At 42.6% G+C, this 26,139-nt stretch overlaps 1 protein-coding gene across 1 annotated transcript in view; it reads right to left on the reverse strand.

The window, feature by feature from the left end:
- Window positions 1–26,139, reverse strand: part of LOC145402182 (ATP-binding cassette sub-family C member 5-like) — a 53,358-nt gene that overhangs the window by 22,285 nt on the left and 4,934 nt on the right. Inside the window, 16 exon segments of the mRNA XM_080274299.1 lie at window positions 94–182; window positions 3,172–3,373; window positions 3,800–3,977; window positions 6,030–6,253; window positions 8,004–8,235; window positions 8,834–9,069; window positions 9,575–9,705; window positions 11,197–11,322; window positions 12,463–12,610; window positions 13,703–13,806; window positions 15,257–15,412; window positions 15,932–16,079; window positions 19,275–19,460; window positions 21,371–21,497; window positions 22,477–22,557; window positions 23,071–23,082. Coding sequence (XP_080130425.1) covers window positions 94–182; window positions 3,172–3,373; window positions 3,800–3,977; window positions 6,030–6,253; window positions 8,004–8,235; window positions 8,834–9,069; window positions 9,575–9,705; window positions 11,197–11,322; window positions 12,463–12,610; window positions 13,703–13,806; window positions 15,257–15,412; window positions 15,932–16,079; window positions 19,275–19,460; window positions 21,371–21,497; window positions 22,477–22,557; window positions 23,071–23,082 — 2,380 coding nt within the window.

Here is a 26,139-nt window from a genome sequence, read left to right on the forward strand (position 1 = left end):
AAAATGAATAAATGAGTCTCAAAAAAAAAAAAAAAAAAAAAAAAAAAAAAAAAAAAAAAAAAAAGCTAGCCTCTATAAACACCACAAACCCACCTTTATCAACATGAGGTAGACCCTGGCACTCACATTTCCAACTGCCCAAGTCTCCTCTGTTGTTAACTTACCCTTCCCTTGAGTCACACCTGCTTCATCCATCAGACCTGGGGTGAAAAACAAGGTGGTTTGAGAGAGAAAGTGGCATGAATAATATTAAAAAAGACTAATACTGCAGCTATTATGAAGTGGCAGAAGTGGCAAGTTGGTCCTGAAATTTAAGATGAAAGTGACCAGCCTCACACAGCCATGAGTGGCATTACATGAGCAATAAACCCCAACCATCTCTTGGATATAAACCTTCACTGGTTTAATCCGATCAGAGCACCTTAATTACCCACTAAACCACGAGGTGCCATAATTTGGTTATATGGTTACCAACCAGCTTAGTAAATGGTTTCCTGGTGTACAGGAAACCATTTAGCTTGTCAATCAGTGTAGAGTCACCCAAAGGCAGAAGGAGGAGGAAAGAATGAAGGAAAGAAAGACAGAAGAGGGAGTGTGAAGTCACCCGTAGGCAGAAGGACGAGGAAAGAATGAAGGAAAGAGAGATAGAAGAGGATGGAAGGAAAGAAGGATGGAGGAGAGGAAAGGGCAGACACCTGAGAGCAGTACTACATCAATTGAGTGGATGGTGAGCACCCCCACCTACCACAATAACCAATGAGGATAACAATGGGTGGTCCATAAATAATGCTCCACTAGAATCTCACCCAGGCCCATCTTGTGTGTTGTGGGGACAGTTCAGTTTGCTGGTGTTGGGATGGATGTGGCAAAAGGAGTAGGAAACGAATAGATGATGTAGGACGTTAACAACGCTGACTAACCCAACCCCGCAACACACGAGAAATCACCATGTAAAGTGGAAGTTGAGTGATATACAGTATATGCACCAACCGGTCCTTAAGTGACGAATAAGTGTCAGGATGAATTACTGTCTATCAAATAATTCCCAGCACTGCAGTGATAATATTGTAAAAAAAACTTGTGTTGGGATATATGCCTCAGAAAAAATGGCATAAAATACTGATAAATATGTATCAGAATATCCTACAAGCACTGTAATGACAAGAAATTTACTGTCATATCCTCCAGTGCAGTACAGCAATGATTTTTTTTTTTAAAACCCATGCCACTTGCAGATGGTCATAGTCAGCTGGTGCATGACATGGGCTTGGCAGCCCTTTTTTAGCATGGCAGTTTTTAATTGACTCTCCTTGATAGGTATTATGAAGTTATGTATGAAAAGTGCATCTATGAGGTGGAGCCACGATTTGGAGGGCTTAAAGAGTGAATGAATGAGTGTATGGCCAATTTTATTGTGCATACTGTTGATTAGTTCTCCCACTATTTTTTTTTTCTTGTTTTTTGGACCCTACCTCACCCCTTCTGAGGGTCAGGAAAGGAGGCAGGATGATGATGATAATTTAAGAAGTGTCTCTATCAGCAAAGAGGTTATGCAGTCTCCATTAACCATGTCATTATACTGACTTTTTTTCACTCAGCATCACCTCTTTTGCCAGCCTCTGTATTATCTACAAAAAATTTTCTTATTTCACATCTATGTTTCAGATACTGTGCAAGTTATTGTAGCTATGATGCTCAGTCCAGACATTAAAGGTGAAAGTAAACATCTGTTTGCCCCCCAAGCAGAATTACATGCACAATAAACCCATACCAACCACTGGATTTAGATCCGTATGGGCTGTACCTAGTTGGGGCATGTTCACCCACCAGGTGTTTATCTGATGGCTACATGGTTGCCAAAGTAAGAACAAGACTGGTCACAGGAAACCATCTAGCTTGTTAGTGTACTGTAGGGTTGCCTGCAATTAGCACTACACTGAGTGTATGGTAGGGACCCTCACTCACCACACACACACACACACACACACACACACACACACACACACACACACAAAAATACAGTCAATAAATGAATACAGGTATACCATGCTATATGAGCCCCCTTCATGCAATACCCTGCTTTTGTGATGTAAAAAAATTAACACCCATCCCCACCTAATGATGGCCAGTCCCTGGTTATGTGATGGGTTTTGTTTTGTTTTCTTAACCAAGTGTGATGATATTGTAGACTTAAATTCTGCATTTAGGTTAATTTATAAACTGTTTTTTGGTTTAGATTAATGTGTTTTAATCATAGGTGGGGTGAAAACTGTCATTCTGGGGTACAGTTTACTAAGTTTGATTTTTTCCACACTTATTTTTTATGATTTTCAGATCTTATTTTTGGGTTTAGGTGAGTTATAAATTGCTTTTAGGCATAATTAAGCTTGTTTAACAGTTGTTTGCGGGTTTAGGTGACCTAGGAACTTGCTTTTGGACTTATTTGGATGGGTTTTGGACTTGGTTTGGGGGGGGGGGGGATCCCAAAGCACCCAAATGCATCCCTGTACTTTCTACACCATAATGTCCCCGTTTAATGATACCCTGGCTCAACAATGGGTTTTCCCAAATGCATCTCACTGTTTTAGCAGGGATGACCTGTAAATAAAAATAATTAAATACATACCTGGTGGGGGCACTCACCATCCACTCACTCGATGTAGTGCTGCTCTCGGGTGCCTGCACTTTCCTCTCTTCCTTTCTTTTTTCCATCTTTCCTCTTCTGTCTTTCTTTCCTTCATTCTCTCCTCTTCCTTCAGTCTACAGGTGACTCTACACTGAGTGACAAGCCAAATGGTTTCCTTTACACCAGGAAACCATTTACTATGCTGGGTGGTAACCATATAACCAAATTATGGTGCCTGGTGGTTTAGTTGGCAATTAAGGCACTCCAATCAGACTGAGCTAGTGTAGATTTATATCCAATGGATGGTTGGGGTTTATTGCTCATGTAATGCCATTCAGGCATGAGTGAGGCTGGTCACTTTCATCTTAAATGCCAGGACCAACTTGCCTAGCCTTGGACTCCTGCGTTCCTCACTGGGCAACACTGGATTAGATGATGAATGAATGAATGAAAGCAGACAATATAGCAAAAAATAAAATTTAAACTAGAATTACTGTATCCAGATTATCACACAACAGCCATGATAAAATCGCACACACACTCACTGTCTTTTTCCTCCTTGTGGTTTCCATCACCTCGTCTTGCCTCCTTCAACTGCTGTTCCTTATTCTGCTCCTTGTCTCTGATGGCAGCATGTTCAACCATTCTGAAGTATTCTCCCCTGAGGCCCATCAGTACTCTGTGGCTCCCATGCTCCACTATCCTCCCACCCTGCATCATTACTATTTCATCACACTTCTCCAGGAACTGCAAAGGCAATGAATTAAGCTCCCATACAATTTATTTATCACTGTCATCATCATCACCCTCAACATAACTCATGCCAAAATGATAATTGTGAATTATCCAGAAATTAATATTAAATAAATAATTAAATGATTAACAAGATTTGAAGATTTTGTCTGGCAGCCTGAGACAGAGCAGGGTACCAATATGATACTGCATATTCACTATGACAGTACATGTTCAAGTACTTGGCACTGGGTCTTTTTGGTTGCTACTGGTATCTCACTTGTCTGATACACCTGCCAACTACTGTACTAATTCAGTTATTTCATCCCCACACAGGTAGACTCCATTTTAAGCCCTCAAAACTTTACAGCTCTCACTGCAGACACAGTATATGAGTTATATTTCACAGTGAAGCTTTTAACTGCTCTCTGAAAGACTTACATGTGTAGCATGTGTGATGAAGATGACTGTTTTGGAGGCTAGCAAGCCCTTGATACAGTTGTTAAAGATGTGATGTCCCACTCTGGTGTCCACGGAACTGAGAGGGTCATCCAAGAGAAAAATGTCACGATCACTGTATACAGCACGTGCTAAGCTGAGTCGTTGCTTCTGTCCACCACTGCAATTATTATTACCACAGCAACAGTTACTATATTCGTCATCATATATGTATTTGCATCTGTACATACATTTGTATCTCTACTCTGCCATTTAAAAGCCTGTCAAGAGAACATCCTTCCAGAAAATCTTTGGAACCTATATTTGCAACATCCACAAGATTTTATACAGCTTTAGAAAGGCCTCACAGTGAAGGAATTACACTCTCCAATTACCCGCCTGCAGCCTGATGGCTTCTACCAATTACAGTATTTCAGTCTTGCTACTGCCAAATTATTTCTTCAGCTTTGGAGAGACACCTAATCCTACTTTGGTGCTATCTCATTCATTCTTTTTTTATCCTACCTCACCCTACTTGAAGAGTGTAATTGTAAATGTAAACAAGGGAAAGGGTGATGCCCTAGAAAGAGGAAATTATAGAGGTATAAAGCTTTTAGATCAGATAATGAAGGTAATGGATAGAGTTCTAAAAGGTATGATTAAAGAAAGAGAATATTGAAGAGATGCAGTTTGGGTTTGTGCCAGGCAGGGGGACCACTGATGCCATATTAATTGTTCGACAGCTTCAGGAAAAATATATAGGAAAGAAAAGGGAACTGTACTGTACTTTGTTTTTGTTGATTTAAAGAAGGCCTTTGACCGAGTCCCTTGAGAGGTGGTGAAGTAGACAATAAGTAAGCTTGGGATTGAGGAGTAGCTGGTTAGGGTGGTTATGGCCATGTATGTGGGTGCTTGTACCCAGGTGTGAATGGAGATTTGAGTGATGAGTCTTCTGTGAATGTTGGTGTGTACCAGGGGTCAGTTTTGAGTCCCTTGCTGTTTATCATGGTACATGAAGCCCTCTCAAGTGACTGCAGAAATGGACTCCTGTGGGAGATGTTATATGCTGATGATTTAATGTTGATTGCAGAGAATGAAAGGGAGGTGGAGGAAAGATTTAGGAAGTGGAAAGATGGTATGAGGCACAAGGACTTAAGAGTAAATGCATAAAACAGAAGTGATGATATCTAGGGTTGGTGGCAGTACTGTCAAAGAAGAGTGAGAGTGGCCATGTGCAATTTGCCACAATGGCATGGGAAGTAATTCCATCTTGAGCAATGTATGTGATAAGTGGGTACATGAGAGATGTAGTGGTATTAGAGATAGATTGTGAGATAATGCTGATTTCATGTGTGTGGTGTGTCGGAGAGAGCAGATGGAGACTGTCAGGCATGAAAGGACTGAACGTGCTGGTGAGTCTCTTGAGTGTGTGGAAGAGTTTTGTTATCTGGGACCCAAGTTATGTGCTGGAGGTGGGGCTGGAGCTAGCTCTGTGGCTAGGGTGAGGAGTGGTTGGAGGAAGTTCAGGGAGCTGTTGCCTCCCCGGACACTGAGAGGGCTCTCCCTACGTGCTAAGGGATTTTTGTATGCAGCATGTGTTTAGAAGTGTGATGCTGTATGACAGTGAGACCTGGGCAGTATAGGAGGAGGATATTCACAGGCTCAAATGTACAGAAATGACAATGATTAGGTGGATGTGCAATGAGTCCCTGAGTACAAGGCCTGGGGGGGCTAGGTTTACGATGGAAGAGTTGAGAGGTAAGATGGGACTAAAGTGTTTTGGTGTTGTGATGAGAGGTAGACTGAGGTGGTCTGGGCATGTAGAGAGGATAGGGGATGATAATTGGGTGCAGAAAATGAGAAGCATTAATATTAGGGGTGGGGTTGCGAGGGGTAGACCGAAAAAGACCTGAGATGAGGTCATTATGTGTGACCTCAGGGTTAAGGGACTGACAAGGGAGGCTGCCAGAGACAGAGCAGCATGGAGAGCCGCCATTAGGTGACAAAGGCCGACACATGCAAGCATGTTGGAGCCCTCAAAAACAAAACGAAACAAAACAAAACTCCGCCTCTTGGGTGGGAATTAGGGTTGGAATAATAATAATGATGACAATGACAATAATGATGATAACGATGATGATGATGATGACAGGGACCTTGGGAATTAGGTTTAGAATGATAATTATGACAGGCACTTTGGGCTAAAGAGGTTAAGATAAGATTGTAAACAAACCTCAGGTTAATCCCTCGCTCGCCGATCTCCGTCATATCTCCATCAGGCAAGAGGTCTATGTCGGATAGGAGAGAACACGCCCACAGCACGTTCCTGTACCTGTGTGGTTCCAGCTTCTCTCCCACCAGAAGGTTCTCCCGGAAGGTGTCGTTGAAGATCCACGCCTGTTGTGTCACCAATGCCAGCTTGCCATTCACACAAATGCTCCCACCCTGGGATTTCATCTGTTGGACATATATTATGGTAAAACACAAGGCAGGGTTTCCCAGATGGTGTCATTGTAGATACATGCCTGCTATAACACAAATGCCACCTTCCTGTATACACATAAAGGTACACAGCAACACTGGGATTTCATGTGTAATTACAGCACAAAATTCTTAGTAGGGTTTTGTGAAACTGTAAAGTTAACATCTTCCACTATCTCACCCTTTGAATGACCTATTCTTCCAGCCTTCAGGCCTTAATAAATCAGAGTTAGGAGGCTTGGTATGTCCAGATGAGGTGGTTAAAAAAAAGCAATTACAGAAGGCTCGCCCAGTGCGCGTCATCACAGTGCGCGAATTGCATTGTGTGCGAGTGACCAAAAATCATAACGAAAAACCTTGAATGTGCGAGTTTACCCCACAAAACACGAGGTAGAGGCAAGAAGTAGCTTAGAAACGCCATTTGCCATCAGTACGCGACCCCCCCCCCCCACACACACACAACGTGCCATTAGTGACCTAGAGGCTCATGGGGAAGGTGCTCAAGAGGAGTCTACAATAAGATATCGCCAATAACAGCTTCAATAATAATGTTTTCGGCAATAACAGTAAGTTAGAATAGATACCCAGAGTCTATAATAATGATGTTTATTTCGTGAATACCAAGTTGTTATACTGCCAATACGTCCATAACAAGATGAAGAATGAAACAAACAAGCAAGAAGAGATGAAGGAAATTGCCGAAAATGTGAGCAGTAACGAGGAGGAGAGGGAGGATCCTCCCTTCACCACCTCCCCTGACTCGCCCACCCCCGTCCTCCACTGCCCCACCTGACTCACCAGACGCCTCCCTCTCCACCTTCATAGGCCCACCTGACTTATCTGCTTCACCTGGCATACCTGCAACCCCCACTATAATGACTGTTGCTGCATTGTGGAAGAAATGTAACATTCAACAGGCTGTAAATTTCTTCGTCAAAGCCTGGAATAATACAACATTGGCAACTGTTAAACAAGCGTCGTGCAGCCGGGGTGGTGGTGGGGGCACTGTAAGTGTGTTGCCGCGCCTCAGAACCCCTGTTGTTTAAGTCCATCAGGCCTGTTGTCTACTGTTGTTAAGGTGACTGCCCATATTTTTGTTACTGCAGCTATATCTGTAGTACAATGTCTGAAAAATTTGACCTTTTCTATGTCTCTAAGAGCCAAAAAATGTCCAGGTATTAGGGGGTACCGCCCATATGTAATTTTTCCCATAAGAGTATGTATTCCCAGCACGCGAATTCCCAGTGCGCGAGGTCGTGGACTGCCCAATCTCTCACGCACTGTGAGAGCCTACTGTATTTTGATTTGGTTGCTCATCTACATAGTTTTTTTTTTTTTTTTTTTTTTTTTTTTTTTTTTTTACCACTACTCAGGATAAAGCCAAAATAGGTCACAATGTACTTGCTTTTTCTCAAGAAAAAAATAACTTACTAACAAGGATATTTAAGAGGCAGGGTTAGAGTTGTCGATACTTCAAATAATCGTGTTAACTGAAATGTTTATCCTGAGGGCTGTATGTAAACTCTAAGCAATTACAATATTTATATTACACAGTGACAAAAAAGATTAAAAGGAAAATAATTAAAACCTTGACAAAATCTACATAACACAAGATTAATAAACAATGCATGAAACAAGGGAGGCTTTATAAATCAATACTAGTATATGAACAATGCATCTAACAGGCAGCTAATGATCACTTTGACACACAACAACCACCACTTACTTCTCCACAAATTGCTGAGATAAGTGAACTTTTCCCCGAGCCGATACTGCCACACACTCCAATCAGTTTCTGGCGGTCAACTGACAGATTAATGTCAAAAAGTGTATCCGTACAACTGATGGAGCTCATTTCACCTTCCATGGGCATTCTTCCGTTTGATTCAAGTCTGTATGGTTGTCCGTTTTTGATGTGGCCATTGGAGCGAGACAATGACAGGCCTTTGCTGGCTGACCTAGTTTCTGTGGGCTTGCCTATATCAACGTAAAAAGCATCATCAGCATTGTTATCACTGTCAGCAGCAAATGATAATAAACATGCAGTCTATAACCATAATCGATATCATCATCTATCTATCTACCTATTGCCAGACGCCATAATCCCGTAAGGGGTGGCCATTGACTTTGGGTTATTTGTTTTACAGGGAGGGGCACTAACCCTCCACCAACCCACTTGTTGACATGTAGGATTTGGTTATATGGCTACCACCCAGCATTGTAAATGGTTTCTTGGCTTACAGGAAACCATTTGCCTTGTCACTCAATGTAAAGCCACCTGTAAAGAAAAGAAAAGCAAACAGAAGTGACAGGAAAGATGGGAGAAATAGGAAGAGAGGAGGGCAGGCACAGAAAAAAAAGAAATAAAGGCTAAGGAAGAAGTAGGCAGCACTACATCAAGTGAGTGGATGATGGTCGCCACCACTTACCACTAATATCATCATCGTTGCTATTATTGCAACTTTGCCATTACTGTCATCATCATTATCATCATCACTGTATCAATCTTTATCATCATCCTAATCCCATCTCTTTCCTACCACAAGTATACAATACCATTTCTTAATAATTTCTTTGTCTTTCATGCTCTATCTTCATTCGTTCCTGTCTTCACTCTCTCCTCCAACTTATTATATCCTCCACTTGTTGTCCTCACCATTATGCCCTCTGTGACCCTTGGAGTCAGTGTCATGTATCTCCCAAGCAAAACTGGCATCACTAATCTTCAGAGCAAGATTGTTGTTTAGCAAATCTTCTGTCCAGCTCTGGTGCTCTGGTAATGCAAGCAGTTTCTAGAAAAGTGAGGGGAAAGGGCATTAGCTTTATAAAGGAGAAAATATCAGTCAATAATAATCAATCAAAACAGATACCATTCATTTAACATCAACTTCCCTCTCTATCACCACATTCAAAAACAAGGAAAGAGAAAGCATGAAGGTGGAGAACTATTAACAGTGTGCCTGGGGAAAAAGGCCATATATTCATTCTCAAACCATCCAAGCCCCCACAATCATCATTCAACCTCAGAAGCCAAACCATCTGCACATTATGGGGCTAACCTGACTTGATGGCTGCAGATTTCCTGTCTTTACTGCACCCCCCCCCCCCACACACACACACACTCTTTAGTATTCCTGACCAAACACAACCAATGTATGAAGCATAACTTACTAAGATAAAAGAAGTGGAATACTGAGCTTCTGTCTATTTTTTTCAAGACAAATTTTCAAAATCCACTTGCTTCAGACATTAAGGGCTGAGTGAGGGGGAAGTTTCCTAGAGCATAAGTGACCCGACCTGTATGTGGTGAAGTGAGAACTTAGCCTCCATGATACTGGCCACTGCAAATGGGAACAACCCAGCCGTGAACAGCACAGCGTTGAACACAGACAAAATGGTAAAGGCATCCGATGGATTGAGTGAGTTCCCTGTTGAGTGAAATGTATGGCTATAATGAAGTCCATGGTTCAGAAATAAGAAAATTTACAATATCTAACAGTAATAACTGAAATGAAGCATCAAATTAGTCACTCGTCTGACCGAGATTCAATATCAGACCCTTGTGCTCCACACACAAGCATGTTACCACTAAGCCAAACAGAGGTTCTAAGCAACGCGGGCTTTATAGACCCCATTACATTGCTCTTTTCTCCCATTGGTGATTAATTTGGTGGGGTTCGAACACACATGGTAGCTTAGCACTGGAGGCCACCACTGGGGATGCTGTGGTCCACACCGAACTGCTCATCCCTGGGATGTAAGGACAAGGACACTGTCAGCTAACCAACAATATCATTGCCCTCCAAGCCTCACCTCACATCACACACCACGGCCAACCAATGTAACAGCCAAAGTGAAACTTAACAAATTGATCACTGGTATGGCCGAGATTTGATCTCAGGCCCTCACGCTTCAAACGCAAGCACATTACCATTGAGCCAAAGAGAGGATCCCCACTTTGCCTCTAGGCAACGTGGGCATTTACATACCCCATTACACATCTGCCATTATAAAAAAAAACATGCACTGTAATTCATTGCATAGAACTTCAACCCTTCACTGTCATTACTGCGTCCCCAGGTTAATCTGAATGTGAAATCTGGTGGACTGCAGGCTGAAATTGCCCTTTGCCTGTGGTTCACCATCCTTCTTTTGTCTGATGGTTGCTAGAGTGATAACGACATGCTGAAGGAGTTCCAAATGGAGCCAAGAGTATGAGACAAAGCTCTGGGTCTGATATTTTAAGTGGTATTCACAAGAATGATGAGTATAAGACAAAATTCTAAATATATCTGAGGAAGGCATACACATCATAAAATAATCAAGCTATGGTAAAGGTACTTGTGAGGGTATAATATCCTTAAGCAGGGTATAAAGAATAAATCTGATTATTTGAGGAAGGTTATAATGAAACAACAATTTTAAGGCAGGTTAGTACAGAGGTCTGACTATATCTGAGGAAGGTTATAATGAAACAACAATTTTAAGGCAGGTTAGTACAGAGGTCTGACTATATCTGAGGATGGTAAGTACAATATTAGCCAAATATCTAATTATACTGTATCTAAGTATATTTGATTATAGTGTATCTAAGAATAAGTACTGTATATATCATTACACTGTATCTGAGTACAGTATACCGTATCTGTATATATTAGATTAAGATTTGACTATCCCAACGGAAGATGTGCAGAGAAAAAGATGTGGCTATTTGAGGGTGGTGAGTATTAAACGAAGCTCTGACTGTATCTGAGGAATACGAGCATTAGACAAAGATTTGACTATCTGAGGAAGGTGAATATTACACAAGAATACAATCTATATGAAGAATGTGAATACAGTACTAGATACAACTCTGGCTGACATGCACCAGGATGTATACCTAAGAAAGATGAGTAGCTCTGAGACAAAGCTCTAACCTGCGAGAGTGTAGCCGAGGAAGGAAAGTATCGTGGCAAAGCTACTGATGGTGCCCATTAGTGTACTGTTCACTGACATCAGCAGTGCCCTTTGAACGTGCTTCTTCAACTCCTCCTGCCAGATGTCTGACCCAGGGAGAACAAAATTATTTACAACTCCAGCTTACAGATAGACCTGAGTCCTTATTATATGTCAGTGACGTGTTCCAAGATTTCAATTTCTCCCATAAAACTGGTACTGTAAACTGGGGGATAGTGGCAAATCAGCATTTAAGGCTGTAGCAGCAGCATCACCATCATTTTTTAATTTACGTCTGCTTTCTATGTGTCAGATGAGTTCCACTGATAGCAATCCTCCATCTTGCTCTGTCCTACACCAACTCGCTAGTGATATCTCTACATCTGAGATCAGCACACATCACATCCTATGTCTTCCTTAGTCTACCTCTCCATCAACAACCTAGTACAGAATGCCCTCATTTACAATGAGGATGTACAGTACTTGAAAAAATTCATTGTATAACATTTTATCTTACATAAAGTCAATTATAACATGGATTCAACAGGGATATGTTTTTGGATAAGAGTCACCCACTGAACAAAGTCTAAAAACAAGACTCCGACTCACCTAAATTGATTATTATTTCACTTCACTGCACTTCACTTGCCGCTTACCACCAAAAATAAGTCTAACATTTCCAGCTCAGATAAAATGGTAATTATTTAACTTTATGGCACTTCACTAGCTGTTTGAATTCCACCACCACACTACTGTTCCATCACTGACACTATCACACCTGACAGCGATGAGTGCAAATGCCATCTTGGAACAAATAAATGACCGTAGACTTGCACAAAGATGATCATACAAGCCAAAATAGTGACTGTATATTGCTCAGTGACACTTTGTCTGGGATCATAATCATCATTTTAGTGAAAATTCTATCATACATCAAAAAAAGATCAGAACTTTTTTGTCATCGTATAAGCGATTCAACATTAATCGTATAATGAGGGTTTACTGTATCCTCACCCAACTTCTCTGGTGCTGGAGTATATAAGGACAAAGTACCCGGGTAGTGGTTCTGTCATGGCAATCTCTTGCTGAGGGTTCCCAGAAGGGGAGAAGGTGTAGGAAATGATGACAATGATGATGCAGATGAGGATGCCAATTTCAAAAACAGTTAGAAGATGATGATGATGATGATGATGATGATGATGATGTCAATACTGATGATGATGATAATGAAGAATAAGAGCACATACCTAAAACTGTCTTAGTAAATGAGTCCTCCCATGAGTACATTTTGATAAGCTGCATGCTGCTGAGTATCTCCGTCATGACCGAGATTCTCTTGTCCACCTTCTTTACCAACTCCAGTCGCAGCCTGCTCTGGATCTTTGCAATTGTCCCCTGGAATGGGGGTGAGGGGTGGATGAAATGGATGTGAGGGACACTCTAACCTAACCCAACCTATCTAATCCAATCTAACTTAACTTTCCAAACTTAATCTAATGTAAACTACCTAACACAACCTAACCTAATCTATCCTGAACTACAGAGTGTGAAAGGCTGTAAGATTGATGCGAGATGTAGATAGATGAGGGAGGGCGTGCACAGGTGTGGAAGGGCATGGGAGAGTTTGGAAGGGTATTGGAAAGTGTGGAATGATGTGGGAGAGTATGAAAGGGTATGGGAGAGTGTTGAAGGGTATGGGAAAGAGTGGATGGGTTAGGGAGTGTGTAGGAGAGTGTAGAGGAATGTGGAAAGGTATGACTGAGAGGAAAGATATGGGAGAATGTGGAAAGATATTGAGAGAAAGTACAAAAGTATGGACGGGTATGGAAGATTATAAAAGGGTGTGAGAGAGTGGAAAAGAACATGGGAAAAAGCGGAAGTGTGAGAATGGGAGGGAAAGTGTGAGAGGACGTGGATAAACAGGGAAGGTGTGCCCAGCTGTTTGGCTCAGGTGATTAAAACTGTCTGGTACAGTATTTGCCTCCACTGAATACCATCAAAGAACACTGCTCAACAGTTTAAAACCCTATGAATGTTGGGACTTTTCTCATCTGAATAAATTAAAGTTGAGTTGGTCTTAGGTATATACCAGTTAAAGGGCTGCTTATGATATCTGTTCCTCCAGATGCTCTTATCACTCTCAGACAAACGAAAGTGTCTAGTGTCACCTTGAATAAATACTTAAGTGCATCCACCGCAGTGAATGGGCTTATAAAGTTATACGGAGGCTATCCTAACCCTCTCTCCCATCCTTCCCACCCTTCCCTCATCCCTGTTTCCCATTCCTCTCCATACTAACCCTAATTCTCTCTTCATCCCTGTCTCCCCTCCCTCTCCATGCTAATGCTAATCCTTTCCTCATCCTCTCCCCACTCACCCTACCCCTCCCTCTCACCCTTCCTTCCCTCTCCCATCTCTACATCCTCTTCCTATCCACTCTAAACCCACCCTCCCATCCCTCTCATCCTCCCCCATCCACACACTAACCACGATGGGGTAGAAGAGGATGGCCACAGTCTGTCCAAGCAGCATCCATGGTCCCATGATGTAAACAGCACACACCATGCCACTTAGGAAGAGGACTGGCATGGCTGAGGGGCAAAAAGTAAACATCATCATTACCATCATCCACTGCTTTACTTCCTACTAACAAATGGAACTGGTATGGACATAATCATAATCATCATTACCTTATCTTCTATTAAAGAACGGGGCAGAAAAGGAAATACCGTAATTTTATCATTATCATCACCATCATCATCATCCCCATCCTATGTTTAGAAAGTAAATATCATCATCATCATCCATCAAGATTTTCCACTAAAAATGGGGAAGAAAATGTAATCAGTACTACCACTATTACTACTACTAATATCATCATCATCATCATCAGAAATAATCATTTACATCTTAATCATCATCATTACCAACAATGCAGCCCTATTTCCCACTAAAAAATGTGTGACCACCAGGGACTATGCTGATCACCAAAATTGCCCTACGATAGCTCACAAGCCAGTGTTGGGAGTGTTGTGGGAAGACAGATCTACCACCAATGTACAGTAACTTCATGAAACCCTAAGCATTACCTAAAGTGCTTGTGTCACTGTTATGCACCATCAGCCCATAACCCAGTAAATGTGTATTGCTGAGAGAATCAGAAAGGTCTACTTGTGGTACCCTGAGCATTTCTCAGAATGCTCAAAGGTTAACATCCAACAAAACTAGTTGGTGTAGCAGGCACCACCTTTCAAGAGGATATCCACTCTAATGTTGGATGTTCTTCGTATGTGTGAATCTAACAGATGCACATGTCAGCTATGTACCCACATGAAGGGCTTAAACTATCATCAAAAGTAGCTTGGAGTAGGTTATCTTCTGACGGATGACACATGTATCAGCTATGGTAATGTCCACAGCAAAGTAACACTGACATTTTGTATCACTGCCCTATAAGCTGAAATGAGAGGATGGAATTGCAGACTCCTCCTCTTTTGCACCCAATGGAGATGTAGTAGTCACAGCCCTCTACCAATGTAACTGTGCATAAACTGCGAAGTTTGCGGGGAGGTTCTGTCTACGGCCCTGAATCTGTGATGTTATGGTTCGGAGTCTACTACTGACGTAGCCTGGAATTTATAGCCGGTAGTGTTCTTTGGCAGGCTTGTGACACATGAAGGGTAAGTGGCCCTGTTGGATGAATCGTTTGCCATGCAGGCAACCATGGAGATATATTCCTCAGCCTCACCATAATTATTAGCTTTGCTCGTTCCATCCCCACACTCCTGATGGGGCAGTACTGAACTGAGTGACAGCTGGATGGCTGGACAGATAGATAAACAAACAGAAAAGAGATGAAGTGGAAAGATGAACTTGGGGAGCATAAGGGGGTGTGTACTGTTAAATTGTAGAGGCAGGAAAGAGTATTTAGAAATGTTACAGAGGCTTGAAGATGCCTTTGTAGTGGCCATTCTTGATAAATGCTTATATTATGCATCAGAACACCAAATAAAACAAAAGAAAATAAGATGTTTCACTTACATAAGACAAACACGCCAATCACGATGGCATGAGACAGTCGTTCTATGTCATTATTGCAGATGTTGACCACCTGTGCAGATAGGTGCTCCCCACCAGTCTTCAGACGCAGAATCTTTTTGTAAATCATGGCCTGGATCCCTCCTGACAGTTTTGTGGCTGCAGAAATAAAAGCTGTATAATAAATGAGGATATGAATGAATGAATTAATTAATGAACTGCACACAAAGACAAACAAATAAGATTCTTCGATCACATTGAAGACCTGCATCAGAGTACAGGGGAAATCTGATATATAACCTCATCCCATACTCAGCCACAGGAGATACAAAGCTGCTTATAATACAGATGCTTGGAAGTAAAGCTTTGTCGCACACAATGTTCATAAGTTTTACTATGCACAGACAGACATCTACACTCATGAGGAGTTATCCAAATCTCACCACAATGACAAAGGAAAGGTTGGCAAGAGGAATGCATTATACTGAAGTGAACTCAAACTTCTGAACACAGTCACTGTAAAAGATTTGAGCTCTGATTTAGCAATTATGAGAAACATGAGATCAGCATGATACGATGTGAACTACTGTGGGGCAAACTTTTAATTAACAACACAAAAGCTAAAAATTTCTAAGCTAAAATATACTGTACTTTTACATGACATATTTTTATGCATACCTGTGTGATTACCAAGAACGTATGAGGTATTGTTGGTTGCCACTGCAGCGAAGCTTGTCAAACTGATGCCCAGCACAATGAGGCCAGCATACTGATAGTCCACTTGAGGGGCACTGATGTAGTCCAGCACCAACTTCATCATCACTGACTGCAGGCAAAATTGACCAGACATGGATTTAGGGGGACGATGAGGGGCAGAAACTCCCAACTTTTGGTAGATCAATGATTCCTTAAAATAAAAAAACAATGTTACCTACCAAAACATATGCAATAAATGGTTTACATAAATGCTGTCATACAATCATTCACTGAAAAGAGGGAGAATTCCGAGGAATTTGGCAATGAATTTGCATGAATTCACTCTTGAGGTAATTCCGCAAGGATTCACACCCTCATTTTTCCAAACTGCTGGATCTAGCCCTATTAAAAGGGAACTCCAATTACCCATGCACAACAACTGCCCCAGAAGAACTGTTCCTGGGGCATAACAGATTGTTTATTAGTCACTGTGTGGTACATGAGGATACCTATCATCCACTCACTCGATGTAGGACTACTGTCAGATGACTGCACTAAATGGCAAGTCAAATGGCTTCCTGTAGCCCAGGAAACCACCTACCATACTTTGTTGGGCAGTAATGACATAACCAAAAAAATGTCTGGTGGTCCAGTGGGGCTAATGACTTCCAGCAGGATGTGGGTCATAAGATTTTATGTCCGAAAAGTGGTTGTGGTTCGCTGTCCATACAATGGCTCTCAGAGAACTGTGACGGATATCTTTGACTTAAAAGTTGGGACTTAGTAGCCTAGCCCCAGGACCCTACTCTCCTAATGGGACAATAAAGGACTGCATTATAAATTATTAGACATCATCATCACCACCATCATCTAACCCAGTGTTGCCCCATGAGGAGTGCAGAAGCCCCTGGTTAGGCAAGTTGGTCATGACATTTGGGATAAGAGTGACCAGCCTCACTCAACCCTGAGTGGCATTACATGGACAATAAACCTCAACCACCCTTTGGATATAAACCTGCACAGGCTCAATCTGGTTGGAGCACCTTAATTACTCACTCAATCACCAGGTGCCATAATCTAGTTATATGGTTACCACCCAGCGTAGTAAATGGTTTCCTGGTACAGTATACAGATCACTGCCACAAATATCCACACAGAACACTCACTCAAGCAGAATTGTTCCTAAGGCATTTTGGTTTGTTTATTAGGCACTGCCACAGCTATCCACACTGAACACTTTTTTTTGGCCTTGTGAACCACTTGACTTCTTGGTCCCCTCCATTTGGTAGGTTCTTGTACACTCAAATCCGTCCATTGCCAGATGATTTTATTCAACTTAAGGGAGATTCATGTTACTTAAGGGGTTACCAACAACCTCCAGCGCCTCATTCGGTGTGATGATGTCTTGGTTTATTACCTCGCCTGGACGGTGTCCGACAAGGTGTTGTTTTTGGTCAAGTTTGTTTGTTTGTCTGTTCATTTATTTGTTAGCAATATTACGGAAAAACAGCTGAATGAAATTGCATGAAACTTTCAGGATATGTGGGCACTGGTGTCCAAAGAAAGTGATTAAATTTTGGAGATAACTGAGTGACCCTGAAAGGTCAAAATCAAGGTCACGGATTTTCAGAGGGCCATAACTTGAAAACAGTTGAAGATAGAAATATTTACTATTATGAATATACAGGAACTTGTAATATGGGCTTTCACATGGCACCAAGACTTTTGACCCTGAGTGACCGTGAAAGGCCAAACTCAAGGTCATGGATATTCAGGGGGCTATATTGTAACTTGAAACTGGTTGAAGATAGAGATATTTGCTACAGTATTATCAACATATAGGATATCCCATATGAGTTTCTAATTGGTATCTTGATCTTTGACTGTAAGTGACCTTGAAAGGTCAAACTCAAGGTCACGGATATTCAGGGGGCTATAACTCGAAATCTGTTGAAGATGTAGGTATTTACTACTACCAAGATATAGGAAGTCTCACAGGGGCTTTCAATTGGCAGCATGACCTTTGACCTTGAGTGACCTTGAAAGGTCAAGTGCAAGATCATGGATTTTCATGGATTAACCTGAAAACATCTGTGCCATTACCTTAAACTTTAATTGTGCACTGACAATAAATGACAGATATGAGTCAGTACTTTATTTAACAGCAATAAAATAACTGCTGTCAGGCAAGATTTGTTGTGCCTGGCACCATTTGTTTCATTCTGGCTAACAGATGATTTAACTCAGTTTATAAGAGGTGTCTTACTAAAGAGGTTAGAAGTCAAACACTGCCAGTTCTGTCAATTCGGCAGACCTCCAGTAATTAACACAGAATAATTCCCAAGGTATTTAGAATGACAGTATGTTCACTTTATGAATTCTGCAGCAAGGCAAAAGTGTCCATGAAGAATCAACTATAAGTCACCTCAACAATTGGTGCCACCTATGAGTAAATTCAAAACAGCAGTACAGGTCTGGTAAAGCTGAAAGCAGGGCAATGTGTTAGTGTGGGTCTGAGGGTGAGAAGGGCTACATCATACAAGGAGGAGGTACATGCGAGATTAACAATGCAATTTTTGTGGATGACTGTACATTAATGGGAATGGAGGAAAGAACATGACAGCAAAGACTAAATTATTCAAATAACTCCATAAACATTTATAGAAATACGGTAATTATCCACACAAAAATGCTGATGAAGGTTTTTGGATTTTTGGAATAAAGGATGACCCAGCACATCTGTACCATTACGGACCCTTCCTCCCCCTTTTCTTTACCATCATAAAAGCCTTCTCCCTCCCCCACTCAAAAAAATGGGGGGGGGAGGGAAAGGCTGTCCCAAGAAGATAAAAGTTCATCACAGTAAAGGGATTATTGTGAGGGAAGAGAAAACAAGCTGACTGGATAAGGCTATGAGATATCATTATATGAAGGAAGTGGAGAAAAAAAGAAGGGCAGGTAAATAACAAAGATGAAAAGAAATGAGAATGAAGTAAGGAAACTGGAAGAAAAAAAAGAAGAGCATGAGGATGATGTGGAGTAAGGAATGAAAGGGGGGTACAGTACAAACAAAAGGAACAGAAAAAAACAAAAGCCAAAGAAACAGACAAAAATGAGACTAAAAAGGACTCAAATAAAATACCAAAGCAGAAATACCAGAAGACAAAAACCAATGGCAAAGACAAATACCCTAATGATTAATATGGGAAAGAAAAGAATACAGTAATATAACGACACATGAAAAATCAAAGAGGAAGATGAAGAAGTTGAAAATATGACAGGAAATTAACAAGATCCGAAGAAATGAACAGGGAATCTATCTTACTGGTCCAAGAAACTGCAGTATGCTCTGTATGATGATTACGGAAAAAGTGACAACAATCCTGGTTCTCACTGCCCGCCATGCTGCTCGCCACAGTTTAGGTTCTCTTCCAAGTCTCTGCGCCTGCTCTTGCTCCCTCTCCCAGAACCACTCCAACCGCTGTGAGTTGAGTTCTGCCCCATCTTCGTACTGTTTGCAGAGAGAGAAATTAGTACGTACAGTACAGTATATCTACAGTACCTATAATGTAACATTTTCTATCACTGCATGGGGAACACAACTAAAGGACCACTGCACACAATCTCCTCCGTCCTCCCTCAAACGCAGCATGTCTGCCATCACATAAGATTCTGGGGGGACCAAATTCCTTTTTTCCATATGCTCTGTTGTTTCTATAACAACAAATGCACATAACACAATACCTAGTTGGGACTGAAATGCCATTTTTGGGCAGTTTGTCATCAATGTTTTGCAATACTGATTAATATGTGTCTTCTATGAGCTCTTCAGACCTGACCATGGGCTCATCCCATTATATATGAACTGCACAGTGCAAGACCCAAACACACTGAATATGTATCAGTATCAGATAATATAAGGCCCACTTCAGGACTTGACATAATCATCCAAAAGAGAGTTATAGACAGGATTAACACTACCCCACACCAGCTAAGTCTCATGGGGAAGGAGTACCTGTAAAACCCTGTACAGACTAGGCATCAAGTTGCGCAATAAGTTGCAGCCTCACAACCTGCAACATGTTGCCGACGGGCAAGTGTGTCCACACTAGAGAAGTTTATGACACATTCTATTGTTTTTGTCGTTTCATCCACTAATGCCTTCATTCCACTACTTCATAGTTGTCTATCCTTATATTCCTTGGATTTAACGGCCCCTATGCATGGGTACTCCTTCAGCATTTCAATAAAATGCATTGTATTTGCTTTTGTCCAGTCTTTGTGTGTCTGCAGTATTTCCTCAGTCATCATTCCCGATATGATCTGGCGTGAAGATGCTCTCCAGATGACAGTTGCTGCTGCCCAGTGCCCGGCCCACATCAAGTTGTGCAACATGATGCACAAATGCCCTCGAGGCAGAATGGGGCATCAGTGCGCGCAACTCGGTCCGCAACACCGAAAATCGGTGATTTTCAACACGTTGCGCAACTTGATACCCAGTGTGTATGGGGCTTAAGAAGAGCAATGGATGTGAGTGTGGACGTGTTATACCGGTTATGAATGTGTATCGAAATCTGTAGTGTCATTTATATCAAAGGTGGGGAACTCACACCATTTGATTTTGATCATCCAGCCAATGTTCTTGTTCAACACTGACATGAGTTTTGATTGTACTGGAGCCTAGTCTTGGTATGGTATTGGACACTTAGCCATTCAGGCACAGCTCACAGAGAGGCTGGTAAATTAACTATCCTATAATGATGAATGAAAACAAAGAAAAAGACTGATAATTATCTTGATTAAACTTAATAAAAACAATAATACAGTAATAATAATAATAATAATAATAATAATAATAAAAATAATAAGAACTACAACAATATATCAATAACAGTAGTAATAATAATAAATGATAATAATCATGGTAGGTGGTGGTGGTGGTGGTGGGTGGTGGCAACCATCATCCACTCACTTGATGTAGTGCTTCCTACTTCTTCCTTAGCCTGTATCATTCTTTTTCTGTGCCTGTCCTCCTCTCTTCCTATTTCTCCCATCTTTCCTGTTATTTCTTATTGTTTTTCTTTCCTTTACAGGTGGCTTTACATTGAGTGACAAGCCAAATGGTTTCCTGTAAGCCAAGAAACCATTTACAACGATGGGTGGTAACCATATAACCAAACCATACGTGCTCCCTACGTGTCAACAAATGGGTTGGTGGAGGGTTAGTGCCCCTCCCTGTAAAACAAATAACTCAGAGTCAAATGGCCACTCCTTACGGGATTATGGCGTCTGGCAATAGATAGATAGATAGATAATAATCATACACTAAAAATAATGTTGATAATGATCATGGTTATAAAGCAATGACAATAATAATAATGCTGATACCAGTAATGTCATACTGGTACTCCATGAGCGCACCTGTAACTTCCACAAGTCTTGCATATCCAGTCCACGCCTGTACGCTTTCCACATGAGTGAGGTGATCCAACTAATACTGAAGAAGCTGAACAGACCGGCATCATTGCTTGGTAGGAGGCTCTTGTCTCTGCAATAGGAAAGTAAGCCCTCACTATAACGAACACCCGATATAATGTATTGGATACTGGATTTAAAGCAGCTTTCGTCAGCAATAACAAATAATGGTCGTTAAATTGGACATGATAGATGTACTATGCAATGCAATAGCTTCACCAGCTGCAGTGCAACAGAGTCAAGGAACTAGCGGGTTATTCAACACGATGCCCTGTGAAGAATCATGAGTGTTGACGTTGATTTTATTCTAGCTTACTGTTCTGTACCATAATTTTATTCTATTTTTCTATGATTTTATTCCATTTTACCAAAATATTTTGTGTGCCCACTGCATTTTTCTTGTGTATTATTTTTTTATTTATTTATTTTTTTTGTCACTGCAGGGTATGGCCCAGGCCCTGCAGTGGTCATTGCTTGCTTGTGGTTGATGGGTCTGCTTGACTGTGGTAATTGCTTGACCAGATAGAGTAGCGTTAAACAACGGGAACAAGTGTTGTACAATGTACTGTAGAGGCCTTTTACAATGACTTTCAAAGTTACATTATGTACAAAGGGGGACCAGGGAAGAAGTCCATTGTGTGGACAGATCCTCCTTCCGGACATGCCTTTGGCTCTATTACATTGGATAAGCGAGGGATTACTGCCAAATGATCACCATTTACAAGCCGGTTGATACACCTTGAAGCCGGATATTGCACAGAACAGCCAGTTACATCCCGTTTCAGTGCCGGATTTTGCATAATTTTGTTGGATATTGCATTAACACCTGAGCCAGCCAGATATTGTGTTGGGCTGGATATTGTGACAGCAGATAATCAAGAGTTTACTATACACTGACATCAACCTTCTCATCACCGTGACCACTTTTATCGTGCTGTATTTTATGTAACTTTTTCTCTAAAAACTCAGAACTACCTTAATATTTTTGCAACCATGGAAACATATAAGAGAGGTGCTGCCAAACAGAAGTGGTTATGATGATATTCACTCACTTATTAGCTGGACGCCAGGGTATGAGGTGTTTCAAGGCCTGAGTGTATTTGCTGTAGCAGCAATAAGTGTCCTGGAGTTTCCTGGAGAACAACAGAAAAAAATTAATAAATCTGAAGAAAATTATGGTGGAGAGTTGATGGAAACATTGAAACATCATCATAAGTCCTGGAGAAAAACACAGATAAAAAATTATTAAATATGAAAAATTTATGGAAGAGAGATGATGGAAATACTCAAACACTACAAGAATACTAAACACAGCACAGTTTCAATCTGTTAGTAAATTCTGTTCTGAGAGCCCAGCATACAGATGATGCATAAAAACAAAGGTATAGCTATAATTTTTAAAATGTGGTGTACAAACCTGCAACTGAGGTGACCCAAATAAACTTTGCTGGGGGGTGTAAGGTAATTCCCTAAACGCTCAGGATGGCCAGGCATTTTTCAGAGATAGACAGGGCCACTACATAATTATAAAAACAAATTTGATTCCAACCAAAATCCCTACTTCTCCCATATTTTTTTTTCCTCTCTATGCTTCCCTCCCCCCAATATCCTCCCCCTGACATCCTCCCTCTCAAAACATAACTCACATCATCTCAAACCTGACCACATGAGATTAATTAAGGCATCCCAGTACACAGGGTATACAGACCTAACAAGGTGCAACAGATTAATGAAGAAATACTGTGAATGGGCTTTTCATATAAAGTGGTAAGTCATCTCATGTATTCAACCACATACCCACTGAGATATTTGTCTTGACACACACACACACACACATTTACAGCCTATAAACAACACTCATGTTTTCATTACACGTGTGCTGAACATCCTCTCAGTAACCACCTTATTGTGAAAATGAAATCAAACGTGTCCCATATACAGTATTTTGAAATTCTAGGGTTAGTTGACAGCGCTCACATCGCATTGCTCAGTCACCCTTGAACATAGGATGGTGTGCCAAACCTGAAATTGCCAAGTGGAATGCTGACTCCGAATTTTTTATGATGATTTGTGATGTGCGAAGATGTTGGAACATATTTGGTGTTCTTATGCCCTTGCTGACTGTTCTATAATATGGGATACAGGCTGACCATACCTAATAACCAAAGCTGTTCCATTAACAACCTTTAATAATCAGGGGATTGCATTCAATACTCTGGTTTAATATTTAAGCATATGACCTTATGATGGTAAATGGGGGCGCCCATCATCCACTCACTTAAAGCAATGCTGCCTGTTTCTTCATGCCTGCCATTCTTTTTCTGTGCATGCCCTCCTCTCTCTATTTCTCCCATCCATCCGTTCACTGTTTATTACTCTTCTTTCCATTTCAGGTGGCTGTACACTGAGTGAGAATCCAAATGGTTTCTTGTAACTCAGGATACCATTTACAATACTGGGTGGTAACCACATAATGGAGTGGCATGGAGTCTACTGTGGTGCTCCTGTTAACTGGGTGGAGATGCAACTGCAGCATCCACCCAGGAACCAAACCTGTACATTAATCCCTGAGCCTCTTTGTGAGTGAAATACCTGCCGCTGCACGACCAACCACCCTACCACCGAGCCGCTGCCTCACCACCACCCCAGGAGGACAACACGGAGGGCCAGGTCACCAAGAGGTCAACCCGGGACAAGAAGGGCGCCGGTGCTTCCCTGTCCTGAGTCCCTCTGTCCCTCAACCGGTCTGACAGAAGCTACACCGGCAGAAGACACGACCCTGTGGTCGGGACAGCCTTCACCAGGTTTGGGGTGGGACCGAGCCAGATTCAGTCCCAAGTAACACATCGGTACGGCCACTGTACGTGCCAGGGAGGGTACGGCCACTGTACGCCGCTCAGTTGCTTTCCCCCTGTAGCGCCACCACAACAGCCACTGTACGTGTGGGGGAAGGGACGGCCACTGTACGCCCTTCAGATACAGCCACATCTGGAGACGGCCTCGGAGTGTTAGCTACTGAGCGGACTCCGACTGGCAAAGAAAGGAGGAGTGGAACCGCGATAATGGCCACTGTACGTGTCGGGGAGGGTACGGCCACTGTACGCCCCTGATCCACTACCTCCTCCTCCTACGGGAGTACCACCACCGGGGTGTTAGCTATTGAGCGCACTCCGGCTGACAAAGGAAGCAGGAGTGGAACCACGATAACGGCCACTGTGCGTGTTGGGGAGGGTACGCCCACTGTACGCCCCTCATACACTACCTCTTCCTCCTACAGGAGTAACACCGGGGTAACGGCCACTGTACGTGCCGGGGAAGGAGCGGCCACAGTACATCCTTCAGTTACTTCCCGTGGGGCAGGCAGACCCGCGGTAACGGCCGCTGTACGTGCCGGGGAGGGAGCGACCACTGTGCTCCCCTCATCTGCCTCTTCCTCCTTTGAGAGCAGCACCGCCACAATGGCCACTGTACGTGTGGGGGAAGGGATGGCCACTGTACGCCCTTCAGCTGTGGACCCTGGGGATTACGGAACCGCCACAACGGCCACTGTACATGTGGGGGAAGGAACGGCCACTGTATGTCCTTCATCCATGATTCCTGAGGTCCTCCCGGAGAAGGAAGTCCCTTGCGCGGCCGGCCTTCCACCTCTCGCCTGCATGGGACGTCCCTCTCTTACTCTCTCCAGGTGTGGTTCCCTGGAGGTGATGCTGGAGTGGTGGCGCGGCCCTGTGTTGGCCCTGCCGCCTACCCCTGGTTGGCCTCGGTCTCTGATGGACGCCAGACAGAAGAGGTGCCGCAGTCTGCCCCTGACGGCACCCCTCCCTACAGGCGACCGCAGCACCCAGGCCCCCAGACTGGACCGGCGGGCCCCAGAGCCAGGCCATTTGGGCTCCACTTCCCCACGGCTCTCCGCCCAGAAGAAAAGGCGACAAGCCCGTCTCCCGCAGCTCTTCGGCCCCAGTCCCGAGGGCCGCCCTTCAGGTCGAGGCCCCCAGGTCGGAGGGCCTCCCTGCACCCCACCGACGAGGCTCCAGCACGAGGGCCTCTCAGGTCGAGGCCCCCAAACAGTAGAGCCTCCCTGCATCCCCCTGACGAAGAAAGCCCACACGGGTTGTGTACTGTCTCCCGCAGGAGGGCTCCCCAGTAGAGCCCCCTTCCACTCCCGGGCGCCTCTTGTGTTAAGCCCAGGAAACAAGGGCAAGTAGTGACTTTAACGCATCTTGTGTGCCTTGGAAAACCACAGAGATGGGAGTGAACAGTGACAGTGAAAGAGTGAGGCCAGAATAATATAAGTGACACACGGTGAGACAAATACCCAGGCAGAACAGGAAAGACTAGCGAGCATGGACATAGAGCCATATGGAAACGGCACGAATGCGAGGAAAAGCCAAAAGTTTGTGAACAGTGTCTCCATGACCAAATAACTATCCCGAATGTTGCGACTCACGCTCTGACAAGTTATAGTAATATTTACTCTCTCGACCCCTGGCCCTCTCTACCCCTAGTGCATCTGGTTGCGACTATCAAATACTAGTTCTGCCTATGGACACAATACGGGTATATAGAACTTACAACTCACAATCGAGGTATAATTGCAGAACTCTACTCTCTGCCTGTGCTGTGTGTGATACATTATATTGGGGAGCTAACTCTGTAAACCTGTCTCCATCATATCTTGTAACTCTTCATTTTCATATTGTAACAGTGTATTGAAT

Source organism: Coenobita brevimanus, chromosome 57 (assembly GCF_032717465.1).
Source record: "Coenobita brevimanus isolate Jiangsu-jjx chromosome 57, ASM3271746v2, whole genome shotgun sequence".
NCBI classification, from domain to species: domain Eukaryota; kingdom Metazoa; phylum Arthropoda; class Malacostraca; order Decapoda; family Coenobitidae; genus Coenobita; species Coenobita brevimanus.